Source organism: Corvus cornix, chromosome 13 (assembly GCF_000738735.6).
Source record: "Corvus cornix cornix isolate S_Up_H32 chromosome 13, ASM73873v5, whole genome shotgun sequence".
In the NCBI taxonomy this organism is placed as follows: Eukaryota; Metazoa; Chordata; class Aves; order Passeriformes; family Corvidae; genus Corvus; species Corvus cornix.
Window position 1 is genome coordinate 12664877 of NC_046343.1, and position 18748 is coordinate 12683624.

The window sequence follows — 18748 nt, forward strand, 5'->3', positions numbered from 1 at the left end:
GTTCCTGCGCCTCTGGGGCCGTCTCGGATCTCTGACAAATCCTTTCCTTCTCACCACATGTTTTGTGTCAGCTCTCTCGGTTCACGGCAGCCCTTGGGATGCTGTTACTGCGAGGGAGATGAGCCATGCTCAGGACAGGCTGTGTCCTGGACAAGCCTCGTGGCACAGCACTGCAGCTGCCCCCAGCTTATCACTGCTCCTCCTGCTTCCCTTTCTGACACCTTCTGTCCCCACACCTTTCCCTGGGAGATAGAGCCATCCTGGAATGTGTTCAGTGCCTGGAATGGTGAAAACATCTTTGTCTGTGTCCGAGATCTCCTTGGAGTCACTGGGCACTTCGGGCTGGGTGGGATCACTGGAGCTCTCCAGCATCATGTCCATTCCAGGGAGGTTCAGCTGTAAGATCAGGGAGGTGGCTCAGGGCTTTTTGCAGTCAGGTTTTGAGAACATCCACTTGCAGACAAACAGAGAACTGCAGTGCTGCTGCCTGTGGGCTTGATGTTCAGCTGGAAGGATGTGGGAAATAGAAATGGTGCACAAATGGTGTTTAGACATAGAAGTGGTGCACAAATGGTGTCCAGATGTAGAAGTGGTGTACAAGCCCTACTGCTCACTCGTACTGTGGGTATCTCACAGGTAACTGGGTTTCCCAGAAGGACCCTCCAGCCCTGCCCCTGCATTTCTGATGCACAGCAGTAAATTCATTGGCACAGACAGCCAGGTTCCCTTTGTAAATTTGGGGTGGCGTTCCTTTCTGTGTCTGTCTTGTCTCTCTTCATCTCCCATCTTCATCTCTGGTTTCCTCCTCCTGTTTTCAAGGCCCGAGAGGAAGAGGTGAGGAAGAAGTTCCGGCCCATAAAGCAGCTGAAGGAGGAGTTTGAAAAGCTGAACATGAAGATGGAAACAGATTATGAAATTATGGTTAAATTAATAAGCAAACTCAACAGCTCTGCCTCCACACTGGATGAAAAAGTAGCAGCGCTTTATGATCTCGAATATTATGTTCACCAGGTAACAAGAATGCATCAGTAACTGCCGTGTAAAATCCAGGGGATACGGTGTCGTAAACGGGGTTTTATTTTTCTTATCGGTATCAGGTAATACAAATTGCTTAATTACCATAATCCTGGGACAATACCAGACAGCAGAGGGCTAGTGCAGGCTTATTTTATATCCAGGTTTGAATTAATCACTTGTCGTGCCAGGAGCCAGCAGTATCCTAGGGGTTGCCTGATTTGTTGTCTGTTCTCAGGCTGGTTTTCTTATCCTCTCTTTTTCCTCTTTCATCTGCTTCATGTTACAAAATGGGGTTTTAGCTGCCATTTTTGGGTAGGTAGAGTGGTGGGTGCTAAGAAAATAATTATTTTCTCACTGCTTCCATGGAAAGCTGCCATGGTTGAGGGTAGGTGCCCTTACATCAGTTCACAGATAATGTCTTTGTACCAGGGAAGGTGACAGCCACCCCAAACCCCCTCTTTGTCTTGGTGTGAGTAAGCAGTGGCGTGTAGAGCCTCGCTGTGCTCATTAGCTCTGTGTGAGGGTAAACATATTTCCTGGCATCTTGCTTCCTCGGGTTTGTGCTCACACCTTTCCCCCCTCCCTCTGATCTCTCTTGCTCTGCTTTCAGCTCACACATTCCTAGCTCCCCTTGGATGCAGCTGCAGGCACCAGAGCTCTTCTCCCCTGGGCTTGGTGCCTTCCTCAGTGCCACCCCTGGGAGGGTGTCTGGGCATCCAGCCTCTGCTCTGCCTTGTGGGAAAAGACTTGGCTCCTCTCTCCCCAGTGGCTGGGAGGGTCTGGAGTGCGCTGGGAGAGTTTCCAGCGTCACGTTGTCATTTCAGAGGGCAAATGGGACAACTCTTGGGAGGTGCCAGTGCAAGCCCTTTCACTGGAACAGCACTTGTTAAACCAAAGGTGGTATTTTGGAGGCAGGTAGCTGAAGTGTTGCTGCTGACAGAGGGAGTCCATGTGCCAGCTGATAGAAGTGTTATTTCCAAGGCTCTTTGTCTTGAATTTCCACTCTAAATCTCTGTTGTGGGCATGCAGAGGCTGCCTTGCTGTTTGTTCTCCCTGCTTTTGTGTCACTGACGGCATCTGTGTGACTCAGAGAATAAGTGTGAACAATGGGCGCCCAAAGAGCTTCATATTTATACTCAGGGCTAATCTTGCCTGATTAAGGGTGCCAGAGCATCAGGCCAGTGTGCTAAAAAGCAACTCCCAAACACCCTGGGATGCTTTGGATTCCAGCATAACGGTCTGGACTATTCCAGCAGAAAATCCCTGCAGCACAGGATAGGGCAAACAATTTCAGAATGGCGAGAGAAGCAGGGGCTGGAGCATCAAAGGGAAGCACATCCAGCATCAAAGGGGTCAGGGAGGGGGAATGGCAGGAGGCTGGCAGGAGCACAGAGGCTCCTTTGTGTGCCGATCACAGCGCTGCTCTGTGCCCGCGCTGTCGGGGCAGATGGCTGGGCAGCACCTTCTCGTCAGGCAGGAAGCTGATAAGAAATATGACTTGTCTCTAAGCCAGCATGGCTTTTCCTCCTCTTTCTTCTTCCAGTCAGTTGAATACGTCCAGAGCATTATCTCTGCTTGGGACTGCCTTTAGCAGCACTGGCTTAATGTAATTACTGAACAGCAGCCAAAGGACGCTTGTGCCGCATAACCCTGGAAGGGCTGAACTGTCAGGACTCCTCTGCAGCGAGTCACAGCCGTGCTGTGCCATGGGAGCAGGGAATCCTTGCAGGTGTGGGTGGCCCAGGCCACATGTGGCACCACTTTGCTGGTCCCACCTTCCCCAGCCTCCCTCAGAGCAGTACCGTGCCATGGCTTTTCACAACTCCTTGGCTCCCGGCCATCGTGCTGCTGCCTCTGGGGCACGGGGTGCCCTGTTGAGTGGAAAATGCCATGCCCTGGGGGGTGTACAAGCAAAGGCTGCTCCCTGCTCTGTGTCCTGGTGGTGAGCACCCTGAAGCAGTGGGGTGTGAGGCAGCTCATGCTTCGGAGCGTGCCAGGGGGAGCGGAGCAGGAGCTGTGGCCAGTGCCGAGCCCGGGGAGATGCTCTCTCCTGCTTCTGAAGAGTCAGCCCAAGGGCTCTGTGTTTGCTCAGCTTTTGGTTGCCAGCTCTGGTTTGCCTCTCCTCAGTCACGATTCAGCTTGGCATGTTTGGGAGCCCGTCTCGGAGATGGAGCAGGAGGGTTTGGCTTGCTGGGTTATCTGTAACGCATAAAACCCAAATGCAAATGTGAAGAGGGCAGAGCATAACTCATAAACAGCATTCACGGTGCTTGCACAGCAGTGTGCGGAGCCAAGACCCGTTCTCAGGCATTGCAGGCTCTTTCTCTCAATTATTTACTCTCCTTATCTTCCTCTCTCCTCTCCTCTGACATGCTACACCGTCTCTCTCTGCTAATTTCCTCTCCATCGCGTACGGTTGACATGCTGCTTTCCCTTGCTCTTGTTTTCTAATATTTTCTCTCTCACTTTCCCTCCCTATTTTCTTTCTCCTCCAATTCAAACCTGCTCCCTGAATAACTGCTGTCATATTTGCTCTTCTCCCATCTCTCTCCTTGCCTGCTTTGCCTGTGTACTTTACTCAAGAGCTCTTTTGATCTTTGGTTTTTCTTCTGTGCCGATTTCAGTGGACTGAAGTGAGGTAGGAGCTGCTGCCTCACAGCATCCGCTGCTCCCCAGAGAGGTTAATACCTTCAAGTTGTTAAGTTTGGGGATTTTGTTGGTTTTAAAACGGTGAGTGAGGGAAGGAGCTCTCACGACAGACTCTGGTTAAAAAAGATAAACAGATCTTGAGAAAAAGCTTTACAGCATAATTTATGTTCTGCAGCTGAGGTGTCTCACTGACGCTGGGGTGGCACGAAGGACTCTGGTGCTGCTGAGGTCCCAGCAATGGCTGGTTTTACCACACCAGGTGCTGGATGCAAATTCCTGCCTGTCCATACATCCCCTCTCGTGCAGAAGTCAACGTCCCATTCCAGCACTAAACCAGTTTTTACAGAGGCTGAGTAATAAAAGGACCCACTGGCAGCTGAAATTGGGTTGCTGCATAGATTTCTTTGTAGACAGAGATGGGTCTGCAGAAAAGTGAGCGATCTGGCAGGCCTGGTTTATAGGGACAGTTAAAAGAACAGCATCTGAAAGGATACAAAAGCTGCTGCAAATCCTGAATCAGCCCCAGCAGACCTGCAGAGAGCAGCTTTGCAGAGGGACAGCAAGCGGTGGGTATTGTCCCATTGGGGAGCAGAGACGAGCTGGAGCTCCCCAGGTCCTGCTTTGGTTGGTGACGACAGACCCATAGGACACAAAGCTTCTTCCTTCTCCTGGGTACCTGAAATATCTGACTTTGGGCCAGTTTTGATGAAGGTACATGGTTGAGATAAATATAACACCGAGCATGAAGTCATTGACTAGAAGAGTGTCCCACATGCCCTGCATGGCTTGTGGTGTTTGTCCTGTCCCACCCCATCGGGGGGTCGGTCTGCCCTGCTGATAACTCATTTTTATATTCTGTTTCCATCTGCCAACGATTGCTGTTGTCTCCCTGTCTTTCAGAGAGGAGAAATGTCAAATTTCTAAACCTGATTTTTCTGTGCAGGCAGTTCTGAGCATTCATCAGATCCCCTTTTAAACTGAAAAAAAAATCATTGAATACCAAAATGCATCGATTTGACTTTGGACTGAATTTTGTACTTGAAGTACCTTGTGCTGTTTCTCTAAATTTTGTCTGTGAGCACTCAGAGCCTTTTCTGATCTCCTCTCCAAGAGCAGATGCCCGCTGGGACTGTGCCTGGCTAGCCCCTGATCCAGTTAGAGCCAGGGGCTTATGAATCCCCACTAATGTGTAAACTTTTCTCTACTGGCAGTTAATCCATTATTGTTTGCTTAGAAAGGTCATTGTGGGGCTGCTCCATGGGGAAGCTCCTGGCTGACCCCTCCAGGCAAGGACTGGCTTTTTCTTGCCTTGTCCCTATGAAGTTGTTGATGGAACTCATGGAGAAGTCCCAGAACTGCCCACGCTCCTCACTCCGATGCCACCTGTGTACCCTGTTGGTGCTGACAGGCTCCTAAACATCCTTGACTCCTGGTGCTACAATTACAGCATTAATTAATTGCACTTGCAAAGCATGCAATTCCCTGGGTCCCCAGTAAAGGCCTGCTCAGGTGGGAGCGAAGAGCTGGAGTTTTCTGACATCAGCAGATGTACTGAGATTTTGACACCACCTGCATTACCGAAATACGTGTCAAGAGTAGTTTTGATAGCTATAATCAAAGTATTGGAGTTTCCAGTGATGCCTTCTGTATGTGGCAATATCCTCCCACTGTGCCTGTGCAGCCATGGCATCGCTGCTCCTGGGCAGGGCTCTGCAGAGTTCAGCCAAAGCTGTTCCCTCCGAATTTTTAATTCCGTTTAAAACTCTGTGCTGGTTAGAGCAGGAGGGAGGGGATGCTGTGGGTGTGAAGGGAGGTGTTCTCTAAGGGCTGGGGGTTCGTGCTGACAGGACCTGCTCTCTCCCTGCTGTCCCAGGTGGACAATGCCAAGGATTTCCTGTCCATGGGTGGGCTCCGGCTGGTGATCGAGGGGCTCAACAGCAGCGAGGCCGCGCTGAAGGAACACGCTGCCTTCGTCCTGGGAGCTGCCCTGTCCAGGTGAGACCTGCCCTCAGCTGGGCTCTGTGCCTCTCTTCACTTCTCTTGGTTTATTTCTGATAGCACAGACTGAAAGCTGTGCTGTGACACGCCACAAAGTCCACTCCCCCAAAACTGTCTTGTCCCCTGTCTAGCTCTTGCAACCCCCATTACCCCTTCTCCTCAGTCTGTCCTCATCTTGCTCATTGGACATATCCAGAAGTAATTTGTGTCAAATCTAGGATTGTTTCTTGATTTCCCTGGGCTCCCTGCTTGTACAAAGTCCAAGGGGGGAATAATTCTGCTTCTCTCCCCTTCCCCAGCCCTCTCTGGGGGAAGATGTGAAGGGGGATGCAGTGACGAGCACCCCAGCGAGCACCTTTGTCCCTCCTCTTCCTTGCTCTTGGGCTGCTCCAGGATGGCAAAATGCTGATTTGAGCAGCTCCCATGGTCTTTGGAGCAGAGTTTGGGCCCCATAGACATGTGCCTCTGACATCCAAGAGGTGTTGATTAGATGCAGGGTCAGGAATAGGGTCAGCAGCCAGAATCCAGAGGAGACTGGCCTGCAGGATGTTTGAGATTCACGGGAAGGAGCCCGGTCTGCCTCATGCTGGGGCATCGTGTGTAGTGCTACAGGAGGTGCCCTGTGGGCTCCATGGGTTTTCTTGGTGCCCCTTTTGGATTTATGGGGTTTGGGACTTTGCAGGGGATGTGTTGTACATTCAGAGGTGCAGAGGCTTTAGAAATGCATTGGATGGACTCAAACTTCAGGATCAGCAGTGCAGAGTGAAAATTGAAGGTCAGGACTGTTTTATCTGCATATTTCTACACCTAAAAATACAGTCACCTTCTCCAGCATCATAAATTATTTATGGCTTAGTCTAACACATGGTCCACGGACCTGCATTTATTTGGCAATCTTGTGTACAATGCAGTTGGCCCTCAGCATGTGCGAAGTGATGGGGCCTCGTGGATAGGAGCAGGTACCCAGACTGGCACCAGGAAAGGATCCAGCTTCTAGTCTGAAACAGAGCCTGACTTAGTGATGACAGGAGGATACATCAGAAACACAACCTGCTCTTCATATTCTGGTGTATCTTAATCCTTGAAACAATACTGGAGTGGTTTGCTCAGGTTCTTTACGTAGATTCTTAATTACATGTCCCATACAGAGAAGATCATGCAGAGGGTGTGGAAATATTTGCAAGTAACTAGTGAAATGACAGGGGCTGTTAAAGAGCTTCTCACAGATGTACCTGACATGACATGGTCCAGACTCCAAAAATTCACTGTCTCACGGTACATGAGAGTGTAGCAGTGGCCACGAGAGTCATGCTTTTGTGTAGTATTCCTCACTCAAGTGCAAAAACCTTCTTTGGACCTCTCATCTGATATGACAACATTAAACTGCTGCTTTGCAAACTTGTGGGCCTTTTTTCTTTGAAGGACATTCTGGCAGATGGTAATTTGGAGTGGTTTGGATGATACATTGTCTCAGAGCTCTGTTCCAAAATAGGAGGGATATTATGCCTTGGTTTAAGTTTGCTTTTTTTCCCCTTGCTGTGCTTAAGCTTTCTCAGTAGACACCTACATGCCAACTTGTCTGCTGTGTGCTCACTGCTTAATTCGTTTGTTCATACATTTTCTCAGCTTACTCCATGCTCCAGTTAAACTGTCGGGGGCATTTCAGGTACTTCACACAGCATTTTGTGTTTTTCTGAGGGCTTGTTGTTTATTTCCTTCACTCGTGGTTGTTCCTGGGAGCCTTGGCGAGGTGGTAGGGCTTTCCAGTAAATTCCCAGAGGTGTCACAGCTCGCTGGGCTGCAGGGACATGATCTGCCCTGTGCTTGTGTGCCTGGGGCTGGTGTCAGGTCCTGTGCTGGATGCTGAGCCTGGGAAGAGGCAATGGTCTGCTGCTCACCCAGTGGGTCTGTGGCCACCTCCCAGGTCTCTTTGGCTGGGCTGGCTCAGGCCAGCAGTTTCAAGCCAGGCAAACATTCCCAGAGAGAAATCAGGGCATGGTGATAGCAGCTCCAGAGCCTGGCATGGTGGGTCAGTAACTCCTGGCACAGCTCAGTCTGGAAGAGGGAGTTTGGCTTTGTCTGTCAACATGTGTTTAACACAGGAGGAAACCACTGGACACAGAATGATTCCAGATATGCTTGGGTCACATCCAGAACTTTTCAGCTCTCAAAAATACCCAGATCTTCTCTAGATTTGCATTGTCCTCAACTCCATTCAGGTAGTGAAGCAGGTAAGGGGTGGAGCAAGCAGCTGCAGCACCCAGGTCCTGCCTGCACATGGTCCTGCCAGGACCTGGCCCGGAGCTCTGGCTGTGCTGAAAGCCCATTGGAATAAAAGGGTTTTCCAGGGGATCAGCATCTTGAGCCAACAGGCCAGGTGGCTGGCCAAGACTTGAATCAGCAAAGGCAGGAGGAGGAGAAGGCACAACAGGGCCAGCTCAGGATTTCTCCTTCCTGATACTGCTCCTATTTATTTGGCTTAAAGCAGACTTGAAAAGCAGCCATAGCACAGCAGGATTTGGACCTGGGGGCACAAGGTCCTGGGGTGCAGCTGCCAGGATCTGACCTCCTGGCATCCATCTGCCTCTGTGAGCCTCTGCCACAGGAGAGGCAGATTTCTTCACCTGATGGGGAGGAAATCAAGGTTTCATCTCATGTTTCTCTTATATGTCCTTCAGTTCAGGCATTTGGGTTTTAATCGCTGAGTCTGTGACCAAATCAAACATTGTTCCATCTGGTGGAGTTCTCTGAGCAGTGCCCTTATTGCAAGTCTAAAACCTCATCACAGCCTTACTGTTTTTAAGCCTTTAACAAAATGTTTTCCATTCAGCAGTTTGCAAAAGTAAACTTCATTTGAACAATCCTCAAGTGCTCTGATTGCAAATAAAAGTTAAATGCACTAACAAAAATGATTGCTAGGCATGTGGGGTTGTACATTTAGGTATCCATAATTCACTAACAGTATATGCCAATACACAGCATTATCTGGATTTCCAGTGATTGCATTAGCATAAAAGCATGTTAGCATTTATCCTGTGGTACTAACATTTAAATATATATAAGTGTGAAATATTAAGATCCAGCATTTTGGAGGCAAGTGAAACTACTGTCTGTAAAATGTTCCTGCATATTTTGAAGGTACACTCCAGTATGTTCGGATGACAATCAGCATTCGCACCATTGGGTCCAAACATTACAAAAATGTCAATGTTTTATGCAAAGAGGAGCTATATTAAGCTAAAAAAGATTGCTGATGAGAGAAGTGTCTTCTGATGTCCTCTGAGCTATTTACAGGCAGCATCTCCCTTTGTTCGTGGCACAGCCAGGCCTCTGTGCAATCTGCATCTCCATATTTCACAAGACTGGAAATGTTAGCCAGAAAGGATTATGCTTGTGATTAAAACCTCCATTTTTGAAAACTTTACCTACAGGAAACGTTTTTCCACACCAATAATTCGAACATTTTAGTATTTTGTAATGAAAGGATTTTTGTAATCCGTTTAGAAGGGGAATAATAATTTATGTTGAATGCCTTCTTGAAGCTTTATCCCAAATGCTGCCCGTGCGCTTAGGGGTGAGTTGGAGGTGAGCATGGAGAGAAGTTAAGCAGTGGGACCTTCAAGGCAAAGGGAAGCAGTTTGTGTTTCATGGGGACAAGGCAGAAGGCTCAGAAGGTGAGATTTTGGCCTGGCCAAAGTGGGGAACTGGGAGGGCAGCCACTTGTGCAGCTGCAGTGAGAGACTCGTGGCACTTTGGCCAGACCTTTAAAACCCCACCCAACCACGTGGCCGGGGACAGGGATGTCCCACTGATGGTCCGAGCTGGCGTTTGCCATATGTCCTAGAAGGGCCTGGGACAGGCCCAGCACAGCCTCTGGCCACAAGCCCAGCACTGCTGGGGTCTCACTGTTCCCTTTTGGCCCTGAGTGCTAAAGGACTTGGTAAAGGCTTGGGAGTAAACTCATCACAGGTGATAACTGAAGCATCATCCTGCAGCAGCACATGAGTTTTCTATGGATTGTCTTGGCTGCTTCCCAGAGATTAAACCCCTTAAAGGATGACCGTGTGCACCCTGAATATCCCATTCACCATTATTTGTGTTACCCAGCTCCCAGGCTCGTTCAGAGCTTGCCCCACTTTGGTAAAGCCAGGAGGGGCATAAAACGTGTTTGCCTCTCAAGAGAAGCCTGAAAGAAGCTCCCTGAGTGATGGGCTCTATTTCCCCTTGTTGTGCTGGGGTGTCTGACAGAGCTCAACATCGTGGGGTCCACCTGGTTTTGGTTCTGCTTTTCCATTGTCTTTTCTGAGGGAAGAGGGATGTGGGAATTCTGTCTCCTTGCTCTGTCCATCAGTCCCTTGGTGGTGTCCATTCTCCCAGGGCTCACGACTTCCCTGCTCTGTTGGAGAAGCAGCAGCTCCTTCAGGATGCCTCTGTCAAGAGGAAAGAGCTTCCACCAGATTTAAGGGGTTTGAGTTAGGTCCAGCTGTGCACTGAAACTGGTTGGTGCTCACTGGTGTTAAATAACACAGAGGCCCAAGCAATAAACCCAGGAAAAGTAAAATTAAAGACCTTGCTTCGATGCTGTCTTGTAAGGACATAAGAATTTCTGTGTGGAGAAATAAATCTGGTTAGCTTAACAAGCACTGTCCCTACCCTTTTATTTCCAATCCATCTTCATCCCTTCCTCCTCCAGCTTCTCCTTTTACGTCCTGCAGTATTTGCCCATCTCTTTATCCACTTTGCCTGATTTTTTCAGTGGCCCTGTTTGCCCACACCATGTGTTTGCCATCTCCCAGTTGCAGCAATTCCAGCTCCACTCCTTGACTGCTTATAATTTCTTGCTTTGTAGATTGTCTCCTCTATCTTTATTTGAACTCCTGACTTGTGTGGAGTTATCAGCCTCACTGCACTTAATTTCAAATTAATTTGATTGGGTCACCTCAATTTTTTTTCTGTAATGATAATGAACTCAACCTATTTAGCCTTTCCCCATTATGAATAACCTTAACAAAAACTGCAGTGCAGTATAAATGGGTGTTTCATCATTGTGGTTAATTACACAGAAGAATAAATCCCTAAACATTTTTCAGCCTCTGAAATCTAACAAGAAAGTGTAATTAACATTTAAAGAGTAAACTGCCATCCTTGTGCTCTCAGGAAGACAAGGAGGGAAAAGTCTAGAATCCAAGGTTTGCTCCTGGGTTTTTTGGGAGAAATTTTTGGGGAAATGCTGATGGCTGGAAGTGGCAGAGGGTGGGTCAGGTCCTTGTCTTGTTCCAGATGTGTTTTCCCCAGGTGCCTGCAGCTCTGGAGAGTTGACAAGGTGGGATGGGCATCTTGGCCTCAGCCCAAGGGACTGGTTTTAGGCTGAGGACATTGTCCTTTCTGTAAAACATGGGAATTCTGGAGTGAATTCTCTGCGTTGGGCTGGTGCTGGGAGGATGCTGTGACTGAAATGGGAGTGTTTGGCCTCACATCACATGTGGGCAGTGAGCTCCCACACGGCTCCCCCAGCTCCACTGGGTTCTCCCAGTCATCCTGGGGCTCAGGTAGGTGAACTTGTCCTCCTGTGTCCTTCACACAGCGATGGGTGCTCCCACAGCCTGCAGGCTCTCATCAGTCCACAGCTGCTGATGTTCTGAGAGCTGTGGGAGGTGTCCTGCCCTGCAAACATAGCCCCACAGAACAGCCAGTGCTGCCCAGGGCTGTGACAGGGGTGGGGAGCACCAGGAAGCTGCTCCAGCAGAGCTTTAGCAGGGAGGGAAAGACTCATCACAGCCCGCTCATGCATTATATAAAACATGTTGTTTCTGTCTCATTGTGTTTAGTAAATGGTCTCTGCTAAAGCCTTTGAGTTATTTTGGTGGTTTCCATTTAAAATACATGTTCAGGCTGGTTACCTAATCACTTTCTGCCAAAAAAACCAGCCCAAACTTGCTGTTTGCCAGTGCAGACCTGGTTCTGTAGCTGGACACAACATGTTTTCCTCTGTCTCTTCAGCTACTATTAATTCATCCTTCTTGCTCTGTACAACTCCCTGGCAGGAGGGTGGAGCCAGGCAGGGCTTGGTCTCTTCTCCCAAGCAACGAGGAGCAATAGGACGTGAGGAAACAGTCTCCAGTTCTGCCAGCAGAGGTTTCGATTAGGGAAGTGTTTTTCACTGGAAGGGTTATGAAGCACTGGAGCAATCCTGGAGGGGTTTGAAAGCCGTGCCGATGTGGCACTTAGGGACATGATTTAGCAGTGGACACGGTAGTGTGAGATTAATGGTTGGACTTGATGATCCTGGATGCCTTTTCCAGCCTAAATGATTCTGTGATTCTGTGTTTTCTGTTTATCCTTTTTACTACAACCTGAGCACTCTCTGCTAATGGCTTCACAAGCTTCAAAGATTTCCCTCCCTAACCACCTACATTATTTTCCTGACCTGCTGTGACTATCCCAGGTCTTGGCGTGTTCTCTGCATTCCCTCCAAACAATAGGTGCAAAACACTCACAGAGAGGAGGCGTCTGCATCTGCTCTTTGATCAGGGTGTGCAGGAGGCTGTGGCAGCCCACTGATGTGTGTTTCAGAAGGCAGGTTGAGAAAGTGCATTGAACAGAACACAGAAGGGAAGAATGGGAGATGAACAATGGGAGTGGGAAATGCAGGATCCACCCTCAGTGAGGACCTGCTCGCAGCAGGGTTTGGGGTGGACAGCACTGACCCTTACAATTGCAGCCATTGTCTGAGCCCCATCTCTTCCTCTGTAGGTCCTGCTGTGTGCACCCTCCTACCCCTTCCTGACCGTGGCTTTTGTTGGATTTTGTTGTGCCAGCAGGCTGTACACAGCGAGCATGCAGAGCCAGCTTTGGGGCTGCATGGCAGAACTGGGCTGTCAGAGGGGTGCTGGGGGCCTGCCCTTGCCTCTCGTGGCCTCTCTTCTGGATTTAGCTGTATTTGCTCCCTCACTCCTCTGCTTGTGCCAAGGAGAGGCCAGCAGAGCTTTCGTAGGAGGCAAAATAACACAAACCAGCAACTGCAGGCTCCCGTGGCATCCAGGAATGGCCCTTGGCTGTCCTGACTGAAGAGGGACCAAGCCACGGCAGGGAACTTGCTTCCAGGCTGGCATCTTCCAGCCTACCTGTTCTCTTGATACAGTGCTTTGATAAGCTTTCTCTCATCTGTCTATTCATGTGCTTAAAGATTCATTGAAACAGGTGATTATTCATCCATGAAGACAGTTCCTCAGGCCTTCACCAGATTGCTGCCAACCTCAGCTGCTTCGAGGCTCTCCAGGTGTTTGAACGGGATGATGACAGAAAACAACAGCTTACTGGAAATTATCTCCTTCTGAAGGAACTCGTCATTACTGTTAACTACTTGCTCTTCCCTCAGGTGCAGACATTCTGTTCTTCTTGTGAGCTGGGTTTTGATGTCCCTTTATTTTAGATGATCTTTTTTCCACTTGAAAGGAGATGTCCATCAGAGGCCCTCGGAGCGGCCTGGCGTGTTTTGGAAGGGGATGACTCACTGGCTTGGCTGCCTGAGCAGCCGTGCAGCCCTCTGAGCCCTGCTGCTCAGGGCAGCTGTCTGTGGCCATCCCACATCCCCAGGGAGCTGGGCCAGTGGCAGCCCCCTCCCCGAGGGCAGCTCAGAGTCCCCACTCGAGCTGGAGAAACGCCTCGCAGCTGCTTCCCACCGAGTCTCGGCCCCTTGATGCCACTGTGGGAGCCCTGAATAGATAGGAAAACTAATTTGCTGCTCAGAGCATCAATAGATGTACGTCACTTGTCCTTTCTGCTGCATTTAATGAGTTTTTCCAAGGTACTGCAGCCAGTTCCAGAAGGCTGCCATCAAAGGATCTTCGTTTCCATCAGAAGCCTCATGCCCCTCAGCGCTCTGCACTCCTCACGTCTCACATGTCTCTTATGAATTCAACGTGGAGCTTGTCTTATAATTCCTTGCAACCATCCTTTCCAGACTTCTCTCCTTTTTTTTCTGAACGCCTTGAAAACAGGGGGTGGGAGAGAGGAAGGGCTCTTCCTGCAGTGAGGTGGTGGTAGCTGGAGCCCAGGCGAAATGTGGGTCATGCTAAACGTCCTGTCACTGCTGCTCTCCACAGTCGTGACTCACTCAGTTATTCCCTCCTGGTGCTTGGCTGTACCTGTTCCCTTCTGTTAATCATCCTGGAGCTGGCTTTGGGCATCCCTGCCTGCGTCAGCCTCGGCTGTCACCGTGTGGGACAACATCTCCACGTGGGTGAGGAGGGAGGGGACACGCTGGTGCTGCCAGACTGACAGCCAGGGGATGATGGGCGCAGCCCTGCAGTGGCAGTTCCAAGGGACAGGTCATTAATCCTTAGCTGATCTGCTGAGATCAATAATTAGGGCTGTTGCTTTGTATAAACCACCAGATCAACACAGGAATTGCGTTATTGAAGTGGACGTGCAGGCCTGGCTGGCTGGAAGGCCCCCCTGGCTGGATTGCAGAGGAAGGAGCACAAAACCCAGGTGCTAACAGTGTGCTGACATGTAAATGAGGTTTCCCTAAGCCTTGAGCAGCTCAAACCTGCCATACGCGATGAACCACAAGGGTTCTTAGGTTTTATCTGTTTCTGTCAGTGCAACAGGGAGGGTTGGAGAAAGTTTCTGGATTCTGGTCCATGCCTGGTGCAGCAGGGTGGCTGCTGCCAGCATCCCTCTGCTCAGAGGCTGCACATGGGAGCCTGTGTGAGCTCCTCTGCATGTTCCTCCTCTCCTTGTGGAAGCAGGTTATGTCATATTTCCATACACACTCTGTCATAAAAGCCCCTAAATATGATTTTAGTTTGTTTACACGTCTTGCAATGAGCAGGAACTCACCTGAGTTGTTTTCCAAATTAATACCCCGCTGCTTTTACTTAACAAGGTCTTTTTCCAAGCTGAGAACAGTAACGACTCTGAGATTTCTTTTTTAAAAATGCATTTTCTTCTCAGGTACTTCATATTGAAATCCATCTTAATTTCGGTTCAGCTAGTGTGTGAAAACACACGGTGAGGCATTATTAGTCCCTGAAGGAATAAAGACAGATGGAGCCCAAAATGGAATTGGCTTTATGATTAATTGAAACCTTCAAGAGTGCAGTGGAGTCAGGGCTTGGTCCTACCCTGGCAGCACCTGGGGATCCATTCAGCTGGCATGAAGAGCTGGGGGGAGACATACAGATGTCACCTGGCAGAGCCAGCCCCGAGCTGTCCCCTCCCGGTGGGACTTGGGGCTGGAGGAGGGCGGGGTTGGCCCAGGTGTGGGTCGGGGTGAGGAGGGGACGGTGGCGTCGGGGTCCTTGCGTGGGATGACGTCCCTGGGTAATGAGCTGCTATTTCTGCCTCGAGCCTCCCACAGCTGTGCACGATGGCTCTCGTGTCACTGCAGAGCTGAGCGGGGAGGAGGGGAGCGTTTTGAGGCGTGCTCCAAAAACCTTGGAAATGGGAATGTAGAGGTGTGGCAGAGGCATGGGGTTTGGGCTCTGCTCTGAGTTCCTGCTCCATGCGTGACCTGCACAGTTTCCTCAGGTTTCCCATCCTTGCCTGTGAGAGGGAAGGGAGTAATGGAGAAATACCAGGTGGTCTTACGCATGGTGGCTTCAGAATTAGTGCATATTTCTGGGGTCTGTAGCCACAGACATTTACAGCATTTTTTGCTGGAAAGGAGGAAGAAAAGGTGTTGCAGAAAGGAGAGTTCCCCATTGTGTTTTGGGAGCAAGTCCTCCCTGTGCAAACTGGCTTTATTGCTCATGGTGGTGCTTTCATGGTCAGCAAGTCCTGAGCAGCTCTGGAGCTGGGGAGATGCAGCAAGTGAAGGCAAAGTTGCTTTGCAAAGGCAAATCCAGATCAGCTATGGAGCTGTGTCAGCACATCCACTCAGAGAGGGCAGGAAGGGGATGGTCAAGGGCAGCAGTGGCAGCCCCAGGAGATTCCCAGTTTCCCACCTGGTGCTCACTGCTGGTCTGGCCTCTGTGCACGGGTTGTGCTGCCGGGGGGCACTTGCCAAAGAGAGGGCTGTGGGTGCCTCCCCCTGAGGCAGCTCAGTGAGAATAATTTAAGGAAGGACTTGGTGTGGGAAGTTGAAGTTGGCTGTGGGGATCATGGTTTAGGGTATGGACGTGGCTGGGGGCCCATGACTGTGTGTGCTGGGCAGGTGTGTGTGCACTGAACTGGTCTTGCTGGGGCAAACTGGATGACAAGTGGCATCCGTGGGTCCCTTGCTGGGAGGAAGGTACAGGGGACACATCTCCCAGGCGCAGCCAGGACAGTCTTTTTACAGGCACCAGCACCCCTTCCCGTGCTGCAGTGGCAGCACTCCCAGTTAAGAAGGTGACTGGGACCTTGCTAAATATCCTGAGCAGTGGGAGCACTGCTGGAAATGAGCTGATCCTGCAGATCTGTGGGGAGCTGAGCTAACTCCTAGAACATGATGCTCAACACCTCACCAGACATCCAGTGTTCACCCACTCCGACAAGTGCAGTTTGATTTTTGTTATCCCTGAGCCCTCCTAGGATGGCAGTGAGTTTGCTGAGGTGTGTTCTGTACAGTGAGGAAGGCTCTGTGACTGAGCTCTCTCTGCAGGACCTGGCCAGAAGTCATGGAGAGATACTATAAGGCTGCTGTGGGTTTTCTTTTCTTTCCCTGGGGACTCTGGGGATTGCACATCAGTGGATTGTGGATTAGTGAATCAGGAATTAGAAATGCATTTTTCATTCTTATGTTACACACTAATGAACTGACAAATTTAATTTCTTTAAATCCAGCTATTTCAGCTGGAATTGACAAAGTCGTCTTCTGTCTCTTCTGGTACCTCGAGAACAGCTGAATCCTGATCTCTCTGGGGTCACATCATCCACAGTCACTTCTTTGTCTTTAGCCTGTGGCTGTTCCAGAAGTGCAGTGTGCTCTCCAGGAAGAGCCCGTCCCTCCTGGGTGGTTGCTGAGCGGAGCAGGGGGTGCGTGCCCGAGCGCACATCTGCCTGTGCCAGGGCAAGGAGGGGAGCTCAGCCCTGGAGAGCTGGGCTGGCAGCAGCCTGGGGGCTCCAGCTTGGCTGTCTGAGTCCACTGGTAGCAACTGAGGTGTCTCTCCCAGGCAGGCACCCTGTTAAACCCAGCGCCATGGCCCTGTCGAGTGCCTCCATGGCACAGCACAGAGTGTTTGCCCAGCTCCAGCTGTGAGGTGTGCTTGGCTTACATCTAGAATCAGAATATCCTGAGTTTAAGGGACTCACTGAGATCACCAATCCAGCTCCTGGGCCTGCACAGACACCCCAGTAACCCCACCCTGTGCACCCCTGGCAGCTCTGGCAGCCTCGGGGCCGTGCCCATTCCCTGGGGAGCCTGGGCAGTGCCCGGCACCCTCTGGGGAAGAACCTTTCCCTGCTCTCCAGCCTGAGCCTGCCCTGGCCCAGCTGCAGCCGCTCCCTGGGTGCTGTCCCTGGCCCAGGAGCAGAGCTCGGAGCTGTCCCTGCGCTGCCCTGGGCAGGAGCTGCAGCCCCGGGGAGCTCTGCCCTCAGCTCCTCTGCTGCAGCTGGACCAGCCCAGTGCCCTCAGCCGCTCCTCGGGTGGCCCCTCCAGACCCTTCCCCAGCCCCGGCTCCCTCCTTTGGACACTCTGGAGCAGCTTTGGATCCCTCTGATGTTGTGGCACCCAAAACTGTCTCAGAACTCAAGGTGAGGCCACTCCAGTGCAGAACAGAGCAGGACAATCCCTCCCCACTTGCCTGGCTGGCGATGCTGGGTCTGATGCCCCCCAAAAATGATGAAAGAAAAATCTAATAGATTTTTTTCCCCTTGCGCTCGTTCCTGTGAATGCAGCTGAGATCTTCCCCTGCTCTTTTGCATCCCTCTGTGGGGAGGATCCTGGTTCCTTGGGCAGCTCCCTCCACTGTCACAGGCTGGGATTTGGGTGACACTGTTGCTGGGGGCTGCACAGGCTGCAGTGGGCTCCATGTGCCTCTCCTCCAGCTGCACCGTTCTCCAGGTCTGAGGTGGCACCTTCCCTAGCCAAACCCTGTGCCAGGGACAGCAGAGAGCAGAAAAAGGCATTTCTGTCGTTAAAAGCCTAACGGCCTGCGCTGTGGGGCCCCGGCGGTGGGGGAAGAGCAGCTCCATCATTACCCAGTCACTCTTCAGAGCTTTCAATGAGAGCTAAACAAAACGGCCCTGGCTTTCCAGAGCAGGCTTTATTCCTGCTCTCTGTGATGCTGAAAGTGGGTCTGAAAGGCGGCCGCCTCTCACCACGAACCCCGGCAGAGCCGTGGGCCGGCCCCCGCCGGCAGAGCCCTCCCGCTGCCGGGGCAGGAGCAGAGCCCAGGACATCCGTCACTCCCCGTGACTGATGAACGGGTTTGGGGCCGTGCCTATAATATCTTGATTAACAATTAACGTGATGGAATTGGGAAATACATCTCGTTCCTCACCCCAAGCTGACAGGTGAGGATGGATATATGTTGCCTGGTTGATTGCTGTGCCTTGTTAGAGCCTATTTAGGGTTGATTGAAAAGCAGAGGCTTTGTGTGAGGAGAGACCTTTAATCTCCTGGCAGAGCCAAGTGCGTTTCCCATCAGGAAGCATTCCTTCTCTGCTGCTTATCTCTAACCCCTGCTTTAAACCTGAGCCTGGTAGAGACCAAAAGAAAGGCAGGATCAAAACAAAAATAATTGGGATCGTTGGCTTCCGTGGGCAGTCAGAACCCGTTATTCCTACTTATCAGCTAGTTATTCCTATATAACTCTTGCAAGAGACAATTCAGCAGTTGCAGCATCTCCTTGATGAAAAGCACTCCAATGAAATAACCATGGCAACAGTTGCTGAGGGCCAGCGTGGCGAGGGATGGGGATGTGCTCTCCAAAGGACACCGGGCCCAACTTCCCCAACAAATGGCACTGCCGAGCACCAGGGAGCTGATGCTCGGAGAGCTCTGTGTGCTGGCTCTCATCCTGCTGGGGTCCCAGCTGGGCTGGGCTTGCAGGCTGCCCCAGTGGACCCAGTTACAAGTCACGCTTCATTAATGGTGGGCATCTTCCCCTCCAGATGGAAGGGGAGCTCGTAACCTGAAAGCTGAGGGGGAATCATG

The 18748-nt window shown here is 50.8% G+C and overlaps 1 protein-coding gene across 4 annotated transcripts in view; it reads left to right on the forward strand.

The window, feature by feature from the left end:
- SIL1 (SIL1 nucleotide exchange factor) overlaps positions 1-18748 on the forward strand; it is a 97271-nt gene that overhangs the window by 56729 nt on the left and 21794 nt on the right. For all 4 annotated transcript variants that reach the window (XM_039559898.1, XM_010410156.4, XM_019292343.3 and 1 more), the window contains exons 6-7: positions 820-1011; positions 5540-5661. In XM_039559898.1, the coding sequence (XP_039415832.1) occupies positions 820-1011; positions 5540-5661 (314 nt within the window). The remainder of the gene's footprint in view (positions 1-819; positions 1012-5539; positions 5662-18748) is intronic.